The sequence below is a fragment of the Cenococcum geophilum genome (assembly GCF_001692895.1).
Source record: "Cenococcum geophilum 1.58 unplaced genomic scaffold K441scaffold_35, whole genome shotgun sequence".
NCBI classification, from domain to species: Eukaryota; Fungi; Ascomycota; class Dothideomycetes; order Gloniales; family Gloniaceae; genus Cenococcum; species Cenococcum geophilum.
The window spans coordinates 191,563-202,293 of record NW_027137593.1 but is presented as its reverse complement, the minus strand read 5'-3'; the positions used below and the strand labels follow the sequence as shown (position 1 = coordinate 202,293).

Genomic DNA, 10,731 nt, shown 5'->3' with positions numbered 1-10,731 from the left:
ATATAGAGGGCTATAACCTATTAAAATACTAGAGAGACTATAGGAGGTCATATTATAGGACTTTATTATTAAATTACTAAAGTTAAGAAATCCTATTACTGGATAAGATTATAACGTAATCTTAGTAATAGTGGATAAGCTTATAAAGTGGGGATACTTTATAGCATGCACGGAAGAAATATTAGTAGAAGATATCGCTAAAATCTATATTAAAGAAGTATTTATAAGACACGGAGTACTAAGTAAGATTATATTAGATAGAGATCTAAGATTTATAGCAGTATTTTAGGAGGTATTCTTAGCGGAGTAAGAAGTTAGAGTAGTAACTTCTACCGTATATTATCCGCAGACAGACGGTTAAATAGAAAGATTAAATTAGACACTAGAATAGTATCTAAGACATTATATTAATTACACGCAGAATAATTAGGTATTATTATTACTAGTTATATAGTTTATATATAATGCAACACTATAAAAAGAAATAGGTATATTACTATTTAAAGCAAACTATAGATATAAGCTAAGAATATTATTATTACTATAATAAGCGAAGAAAATAAGTAGCATAGCTAAAGAAAAAAATAAAGGTACTAATAAATCTTTATATAGACCTTATAGAATTAGTAAAGAAAGTATAGAAAAGAATAAAAAAGTATTATAATGCTAAGAGATCTAAGGGACTAGATCTTAAGGAGGGAGATAAAGTATAGCTACTATATAAAAATTTTAAGAGTTAATAACTAAGTAAGAAGTTAGACTACGTTAGACTAGGACCTTTTAAAATTAAGTAAAAGATTTTACTAGTTATATTTAAGTTAAATCTATTAGTGTTGGTTACATAAGGGGGATATCACGTAGCTACGGTTCGTAGATAGTATAATGGTTGTTATTTTTATTCCAAGAAAGGGGAAGGGTAAGGAACTTAAGGTTCCTTACCACGCTAGTGCCGCGGCAACACGTGACGGCAACTTGCCTCACGTGACGGCAATTTACCACATATGGCGGCAATTTGCCCTATTCCCAACACTAGCAACTCTTCTTTTTATAGTTGCCATCTACAAACACCTATAGATTGCTACTATACAAAAGTACAAAGCTAAGGGGAAGAAGAAAAAGAGGAAGGGTGTTAGGGGGTTAACGCGAAGACGAGTAGGCCGCCGAGGCGCTAGTAGTAAGCGAGCCAATGGCGATTTTCCATCCCGGGGATGGAAAATCCTGATTGGCTGGCAGAAGTTAGGGTCGGCAGAGTATAGTAGGAATTTAGCAGGTAGTACGCCCTAGGAAACTATGTCGTTAAAATAGGGTTGCGGAGCTAGCGGAGCGTAACTAGATACGGCTAGCTCGAGCAAATGGGAACGACAGTCGACCAATAGGAATGCTCTTAAATTGCCTTTGTCATCACATCTGCCGGGTTATCTTGGCCACTAATCCATCAAATCCCAAAGAGTTCTTAATACTCTACGAGGACCTCCACGAGAACCTCTGCAAGGACCTCTGCAAGGACCTCCACGAGGACCTCTATAAGGACCTCTATAAGGACCTCTGCGAGGACCTCCACAAGGACCTCTACGAGAATCTCCACGAGGATCTCCACAAGAACCTCTATAAGGGTCTCTACGAGAACCTCCATCAGTGCTTTGTAGCCGATATTAATCATACCCTCTGCCGTATTCCAATTCCCTGCTAAACTTCTCCTAATCTTGTAGTGGTAACGTAGATCTGGGTTGTTACGGAGGTTGTTACAGAGATTACTACGGAGATTGCTACGGAGATTGCTGCAGAGGTTGCTACAGAGATTGCTGCGGAGGCTACTGCGATAGATACAGAACTAAAGACAGAGGTGGATACTAGGGAACTAAAGACGGAGGTGGAAGCAATAGCTGCGGAACTAAAGACGGAGGTTGTTGCGGATGTTGCCGCGGAGGTTGCTACGGATGTTGCCGCGGAGGTTGCTACGGAGGTTGTAGTTGCTATAGAGGTTACTTCGGAGCTTATTACGGAGCTTAATGCGGAGCTTATTACACAGGTTAAAATACGGCAGCCTAAGGAACTTAAGGTGTTTGATAGCCTAAGGTTATCTATAGTATTACTTATAGCTGTCCGTTATTAGGATTCCCTTAAGAGTTAAACTTCTTTTAGTGCTTAATCTCTTATAGAGTCTATTTATGCTCTTCTTCTGCGTTAAGGACTTGCTGAATATTATCTCTAATAGTACCCCCATTTATAGGGATAAATACTCCTTTCTCCCAAAGGAAGTCTCGAAAATCTTAAATAATATAAATATTACCAAGTACCCAGGTGTTGGCAGTCCATCCTATAAAATCCTCCCTAAAATATTCCCATAGCTGTGAATCGGCGTAGTATCTACTTCGGTAAAATAGAATACGGTATAGGAGAAAGCCGTTAACTTATTTTGCGGTATAAGTTATTATATTAAGGGTAAATTCGTCCCAATTTTCGTCGATAAGTTTCGCGTATATAGCTACCCCTAGTGGTAAGGAGTCTCTCCAGTTATTTGGAATAGCCATAGTTATGTCTTCGGAGGGAGGGAGATGTTATTAGTATAGGGATTATCGTCTAGTACGCGTTCGTGATGTGTATTTGTCATTTGGTACGCGTTTATCGTTTAGTACGCGTTTGGACGTGTATTTGCGATTATAGGGCTTAAGACCAGTTCTAGCCTTAAATCGCGAAGACTTGTAAAGCATATTGTTCTGCGTAATAGACGCAAGAATCTGTAATCTGGGGAAGGCTTAGGACTAGTTCTGGCCTTTAGATCCTTAGATTCGTGAAAGAGTTCTATTTAAGGTTTAGGACCAGTTCTAACCTTAAAAGACAGCTTCCCTTAGCACGAGTAGCACTGGTACAGTGGCTCGTCTCTTCTTAGTGAATACCTAGCTGTTCTGTAGCATAACTATAAAGTTAACCACTAATCAGTGTTGGTTACACAAGGGGGATATCACGTAGCTACGGTTCGTAGATAGTATAATGGTTGTTGTTTTTATTCCAAGAAAGGGGAAGGGTAAGGAACTTAAGGTTCCTTACCACGCTAGTGCCGCGGCAACACGTGACGGCAACTTGCCTCACGTGACGGCAATTTGCCGCATATGGCGGCAATTTGCCCTATTCCCAACAATTAGCTAAAATAAAGATTTACCCTATATAGTATATCGCAATGCTAGAGCCAGTATATAGGAATGTTAAGCCACTAGTTTATAAAGTAGACACGTATAGAGGATAGGAAGAAAATAAATAGCAAGTTTTAAAGATTATTAGCTATAAGGATATTAATAACGAAATATAGTATAAAGTTAAGTGGATAGGCTACAATGAGACTACCTAAGAGCTACTAAAGAATTTAAAGAATGCTATAGAAAAGGTACAGGAGTATTAGAAGAGATTAGGTTAGGCAGTATTAATAAAAAAGGATCGCTAAAGAATAAGTTACCTAAGGGGGACTTAAAAAGAGTAGTTGCCAAACTACTTAAATCTATTTCCTTCTCGGCTAAAAGAAAATCCATTCTTTTATTACTAAGTTCCTATAGACCCTATTCTACTAGCTTCTACTTTTTAAAACGGACCTTTTTATAAACCTTCTTAAGACGGAGTAAATAAGCAGATGCCGCAATATAAGCATTTAGGGCCTTTTGTTCCGTATTACAAGAACGTTTTAATTTAGTAAGGGCTTAAGATAGTTTACTATCTAGCTATATAGCAGTAGATTAAATATAAAACCCCAAGGCAAATTAATATAGGAACTAGATAACTATTAAGAGTAATAGGACGCGTATATTTAGCATTAGAAGTAAAGTAAACGTTATAAAATAAACAAATATTTACTTTAGTGTACTCTAAGTAAGAGGACGGTTATCGCAAAGATAGACTCGCCAGCGTAATATAAACTAACCTTTCTTTCGCATAATAAGAATACGGAGATAGTATAATTTTACTAAGCGATAATATTACAGTAACGGTGTAAGCACAACGTTAGGCGTATAAGGAAGAAATTACTTTAGGTATAATAAGTAACAATATTAACTAAATTAATTAGACGGATATTATACCTCTAGTAAACGACTTAGAGATATTTTAAATCTTTAAGGATAAAGATAAAGAGGAGGGAGATAGTGTTACGGATGCTTTAAGTATAATATTATAACTACTTAGAGAAGAGTTAAAAGAAGCTAGTTAGTTAATATAAGCATGGTCTAAGATAGAGCCGATAGAGCTATATAACGAGGAATAGTAACTAAGGTTATATAATATGCTACGTATTAAATAAGAGGAATAAGAGGAACTTATGTACCTTATATATAAGACGTATATTATATATAAGAAGGATTTTATAGGAGTACGGTTGTGTATTTAAGGACCCTTAATCCCTACCTAAATAGTTCCTTTCTTATAGTAATTCTTAGAATATAATTAGAGTTAATCTATTAGGCAACTACTCTACTAGTTATTATTACGTTGTTAACTTTAATTTGCATCACCTATATACCTAGCCTAATAATAAGCCTACCGTAGTACCTGCTATAAGGTTCCGTTATAATTAGCTTATTTAGCGTAACTACGTTAGCTAGCGAGCTTTTTACCTATATAGTAAACCTCCGGTACTCCTTATAGCTAAAGAGGGGGTCCTTTTATAGGGGGTAGAGCGGGAACTACTTGCGTAGAATTACTAAGTCCTATAATAGGATTACCCTAAGCGCGTAAAGGAGGCGTAGAAATCCTAAGCCTATAAGGTTAAGCCGTATAACCTTATTATCGGCCCTACTTAGGCAGTAGGCCTCTATACATTTTAGCTAAATATTAATATTAGGCCATATCTTTAAATAAAGGGCCTCCTCTAGCACCTCCTATATATGGGGAAAAAAGTAGCCCTTTCCTTCCTTTAGAAAGCTAGTAATTGACTATATAAACACATAGGGTAGGTAGCTAAGGTAGGCTCCTATTATTACGTCCGTATTCTAATATCTAGCCATTTAATTTAGGTCTCCTTAACGCCGCTAAGCTTAGTATACCAAACGCTCTACTTATAAGCGCTATAGGTTTTCTCCTTTAAGTAAATTCCTACCCTCTAGAATTTTTATTTATTTATTTAAACTGCGTATAATAGCTTAGCGGCTATTATAGTACTTTAATACTACTAGGGAAGATATATAGGTTATAGTAGTCCTCTAGCTACTAAAAGGATAGAAAGCTTTTAGCGCTATCTTTACCTTAGCGGTTAAATAAGTAGAAGGCTACTATAAAGAGGGGGTAGAAGATAGGGTTAGTGTTCCGTATATAGCCTATATACTTAACCTTACCGTACTAATTCTGCTTCCCTTATATTATTAATATAATTATATACGGCGCTAACTTATCTAGTTTAGGCCCTTTATTCTTTAGTTTAATAAGAATAAGGTTAGTAAGCTAAATATTTTATCTACTTTTACTATAGGTAATAGTAGTATAGCCTAAGGAATGGGTTAAAAAATAGTAGCTATATAGACTGGGTAGGGTATATGGTAAGGAGTAGGTAAGCCAAGTATAAGTTATAAGGAGAGTTAATAAGAGAGGACGATATAGTAATAAGGGTAGGTAATAGCCTTATATAGAGAGAGACAAACTAATAGGGGAGGAAGGAGGCTATAAGCCTAAGAAGCTTATAAGGGGTGGCTAAGGCCTAGCCGAAGGCTAGCCTTAGTAGCCCCTAAAAGCTTTTAGGATATAGCTAAGTAAGGGACTAAAAGTACTCTTATAATATATAAACCTAATAAATACTCAGCTATAGTTTAAAGGTAAGACTTAACTAAACTTAGTATCTTAGAGCCCGTCTCCTAGTACTAAGTAATCGCCTTTTTAAGCCCTTTAATATTATAGCCGCTAGTAATTATAAATAGGCCTTAATTAATAAAGTTAACGCGTTAAATCTGGTCNTTATTNCGGNNNACGCTATTTAGTACTNCTAAGAGCTTNNCCCNCTATAGCGGCTGNAAGGTTTTACCTTTTAACTACTATATATAAAGCTTAGTAATAGCGGAGACGTAGCTATTTATAACTAAGTATTAAACTATTTTATTAAATAGGGCGTCTAAGGCCTTCTTATCCTATATCTCCCCTTCCTCCTTTATAGCTTCCTCCCCTATACCTACAGCTGCCCCTATAGCTGCCCCTACGGCTACCCCTACGGCTAACTTTTCCTTTAGCTGCCTTACCTACTTAACTGTCTTCTGCCTCTTCTTTACCCGCTTACTATCTTTTTATATCTCTTTTTATTTTAACTTCTGTTTTTAATAGCTAGCAGCCTATAATTCTTAGTTAATAACTTACTGCTTTAGGAATGGGTAAAGCTTATCTTCTATTACCTAGGCGCTATTTATATTACCTTTTAGTCTTACGCACTAGTCTTTTTACTCTTTCTACTTTGGCTTATACGCCCTTATAGTATTCTTTAAGCGCTAGGCCTTATAAATATTATATAGCCATGCCGTTTAGGCCTTAAATTTGTTCTAGAGGCTATAGGAGGAGGGAAAGAAGGAGGAGGTTAGGGGGGCTTTCTTCGACTATAAAGTAGACTGTAGGGTAAGAAGATTCTTAAAAGACTCTATCTCCATAAGAGGTTAGGGGGAAGACGCGTAAGCGTAGCGCGGGTATAGGTAAATAAAGCCACTAAACGCGTAAATATTAATAGAGGAGGAGAAGAAGAAGAAGAGAGCTCTATATTATAGAATTAGAATTATAGTAGGCCGTTCTATATAAAACTAGAAGCCCCGCGTAAGCTAGGAGCTAGCGCGGGCATAAGAACAGGAAGAGGGTTAAAAAATAGATTGTCGAGGCGACGATGAGGTTGAAGGCGCGCGGCGAGGTCCTCTATACTAACCCAGTACTAACCTAGGCCTCAAAAACGCGTCTAAAAAGTAGGGGCCACTACCAAAAGGGGGGTGATATTTGGACGATATGTCGCGGACCTTAGGGGGTCGTGCGTAACCCGAGGTTATGCCAAGCTTAACCCGGACCTCCGATACCTATATTCGGAAGGCGGGCGGTAAGCTAAGGCGGTGAATTTCTTGGCGGTAAAGACTCTTAAATGGCACCTCTATACGGAGGTGCGTTTCAAAAGTCTTTGCCGCCGGGAAAATTGACCGCTTTGGCTCACCGCCTTCTAAATCTAGATATCCTCCCATTCGTCCTCTGCCGCTTTAGGTGCTTTTAAGCGTCTTGGTACCTCTGTAGCACCCTCCCTATACTCGTTACCTCCTTTAAGCTTAATAACCTTCTTAATATGCCTAATAATCCGCTTAATCTAAGCCTAAATCCTCCACTGCTTAAGATCTCTCTATGCCGCCTGCTATACCTTCCTTACAACCTCCCTCTTCTACGGCGCTTCCTTACGCGTAGTAACCCTCTTTATATGCGGCCAGCAAGGCTTAATTATATTTAAATTAGGAGAGTTACTACACTAAAGAAGGTGTTGGATATTTTATACGTTATATATAGTTAATTAATATTAGTAGGCGTAAGCTGGAGCCTTATTCTCCTAAACAATAGTACTAGGCCTCTCCTTAAGGCACTCTTAAGCAAAAGGTAGTAGCTTTGGTATAAGAATTAATGTTTAATATCGCCACTAATCAATACCTCTATGGCCCTAATTCTGTACGAGCTTGCTAGTTACTTTAGTGAACTTCTATCCTAGCTTTAGTTTAGGAAGATTGCGCAGCCCTATCCGTCTAATGCCTATATTAAGCTCCCACTCCTCCTATATACGAGGCTCAAGCTCCTTATTTAGCTTATTAATTACAGCCTAAGCTTTCTTCCGCTCTATAGTTGTCTTTAGCTACCAGATATAGTAAGGTCCTTTCTTGTTATATAAAAAACAGCCCCAGAATATAAACTCTAAGTAGCCTTTCTAGTAGGGGCGTATACAGCTCTTAATAAAACGCTTATTTGTAGCATACTAAATTTAATATCCACCGCGGCGATAATTTAAGATAATAGATGTTTTATCTAACTAGATAACATTCTTCTAATCTTCCAACTTCTAATAAGCGTAATCTATGCAGAACTTATGCCTCTTAAGCTTTATTTTCTCCGTTAATTTAGGCTTTCGTGTAGGCTTAGTCTTCCTTAATCCAGAGGCTCTAAGTATTCGCCATACGGTTAGAGCACTAACTCCTCTAACCTCTGCAGCAATATAAGCGCATGTCTTTTCTCTGCTATATCTATCACAACGGACCTTCTCCAGTATTAAGTTCTTAGTATCTTTAGTTTATTTAGATGGACGGCTAGGGCGAGGAGCATCATCTACGTGGGTATTAAGGACGAGAGGAGAAGACGTTAGATTAAAGCCTTAATTGATTGCATGGCGATATATGTCTCGTATAGTTCGTTCGGAAATTTATATTGTCTTTATAATTTCGGCAGCTGGGATTCCATAAGCTCTAAGAGCCATAATTTAAGCTCTTATAGCTGAATCGTAGCCCCCTATAGAACGTTTAGCAGTAGATCTTTCAGTAGCCATTTGGAATATTAAAAGAGACTTGAGAGCTGCGGAATTGGGCTGGTAGGGGAACACTTAGTAGGACACTTGGTAACGTGGCAGAATCTTGGTTTTCTGCCTTGGCGGTAAGCGGTCAATTTTCTTGGCGGCAAAGACTTTTGAAACGCACCTCCGTATGATCTCGCGTATCGTATCAATCGTTATCGATTAGGATTTCGCCTGGCCCTGTTGGAGATGATGAAAAACTGGAAAGTCACGCAGCCACAAGCTAGCTAGATATGGGATGCCTGACAGACCTCACAAACGCATTTCCCTGGCGTGGGCTCAACCGACGGCTAACCTATTCGAAGTTGACTAATGAGGATTCATTTATCATGAACTGGTCGCTTGGCTCGCATGAAAGCGCAAAAAATATGTAGCGATTGTTTCCCTCTTTTTCAGATGGGTTGGCTACTGTATCGTGACATCGCGATTTTGACGGCTCTTGTGATTTGATGCGGCGGGATAAGCAGTGCGATACAAATATCGTTCAATGGTAGTTTGAAAGCTCAGCGAGATTCTGCAGAACACGAATAATTGGATGATGCGGAAATTGGTCTGGGGTTGGTGGTGTTGTTGTGAGGTTGTTGCGCTTGCGGCGTTGATTTTTTATCATAATGGGACGGTGGCCAACGATGGAGTCTGAAAATGCTGAATCGAAATCTCGTATCTGTCAATAATCCCTATGGCTCGCACGAATATTTGTAACCTGCCCTCTATGCTTTGGACACCAAGGTTGTAAGCACTCGAAATCCGTTAACTGTTAATTCCGCTGTAGCATATTGGATATCAGTAGGAGATACCCAAGATGAAAATCGTAGGAGCGCCAGCCGTAAGTCTTATCCAAGCTGATGAGAACTGTGACTGCGAGTAGTTCAAGTCCCTAGAATTTCACACGACAGCTCCCGGAATACCGTTGGACCAGTCCCGCTAAAAAGAAGTTTACAAGAACGCATTCTGCAACATTTACTTAGTCTCCTCATTCCGAGATCCTTGAACGCGCTGTTATTCACACGGATCCCGGTTTCATCTTACAAACTTCTAGGACAGATACACTTCACAGAATACGACAACCCAGCGTCGGACCTTTCAATGATTATGCCCACCCAGAAACTCCGACAGAAATGTCAGAAACTGGACTCACCAAGATTTAGTCAGATTCATAGTTATCATCATTCCGGCCGGGCTCTTTTAGTTGCCAGAAGACCATTGGGTGGCAGATTAGGTGTCGAACGTTGAGGTCACTGTCAGGTACCGTCTTGTGACTCACACCCTGTTTCTATTACCTATTACCGACTGAGTGGCAATATCAACCTGGTGGCGATTGAGTAATAGCTCCAGAATCGTCGTCAGCGTCGTCGTCAGTCCTTTGCCCCGACCTCATGTATATAGAGAGCTTCTAGAGCCAGCTTCAATCGACAGAGTTCTTATGAGTGACTTGTCCGTCCGACATTAGGCTCATGGTGTTCCATTGCCTTAACGGTACATGACGAAATGATACTAATAGTTAGAGAGACGAGATTCTCTTGTTCTAGAGCATGCTCAAGGAAAATGAACACAGTACACCCACGCTCATCTAAAGCATGGTAAAATGTGTTTCAAGGAAGAGATAACTGTGCCATAACACCCATGTGAGAGACATGGGAGCTAGAAAGATGGGGTCGAGTAGGAAATGGACAGGAACTGCGTTTTGGCAAGGTCAGGCATCCTGAAATGTCATTACAAAAACAGCTCGTACCATACAGCTCTGCGAGACACTCCAAGAACTATCATTAAGGTAGGCAAAGTACATCCTGAAGAATAGTATCGAGCTGCACCCTGAGCATTGAGAATTCCAAAACCTGGTGACTTTCATGATTTAGTACATGACGCGTTCATCTTAGTTATTTTTCTTGAATTCTAGCCGTGGTTTATGGGGGTATTCCAAGGACATCATATCCTTCTCCTTCGGACAGCGGCAACTAAGGGCAGTTATAGGAAGTGTGCTGTGCGTGTTTTTGACTCATTATTTTTGGTACGAACCCTTCGGCTTTTGGAACGGACCACAACGGCAATACTGCAATCTCTGCTGGTGTAAGTCCCCCGGGGCAGTTGAAAGGTGTGAGCCAGTTAGCAGACCGGCGTATGCAACATATATAAGCCCACGGCAGTAGCATTGCTCCCTGTGGAGTTTCTCATAAGACACAGAAACGTTGAGCAATAGC

At 39.3% G+C, this 10,731-nt stretch overlaps 2 protein-coding genes across 2 annotated transcripts; one reads left to right on the top strand and one right to left on the bottom strand.

Moving 5' to 3' along the window:
- Positions 1–1,627: 1,627 nt before the first annotated feature.
- K441DRAFT_663857 (uncharacterized protein) lies at positions 1,628–2,029 on the top strand (the record flags this gene model as incomplete). Its single annotated transcript, XM_067649265.1, has 3 exons — positions 1,628–1,738; positions 1,763–1,963; positions 2,006–2,029. Coding segments are annotated over 2 exons (168 nt in total), but the record flags the coding sequence as incomplete, so codon positions are not given.
- A 6,000-nt stretch (positions 2,030–8,029) lies between these two features.
- On the bottom strand, positions 8,030–8,245 carry K441DRAFT_572417 (uncharacterized protein; the record flags this gene model as incomplete). The annotated part of the gene is made up of 1 exon (XM_067644015.1): positions 8,030–8,245. A coding segment is annotated over one exon (216 nt), but the record flags the coding sequence as incomplete, so codon positions are not given.
- Positions 8,246–10,731: the final 2,486 nt, after the last annotated feature.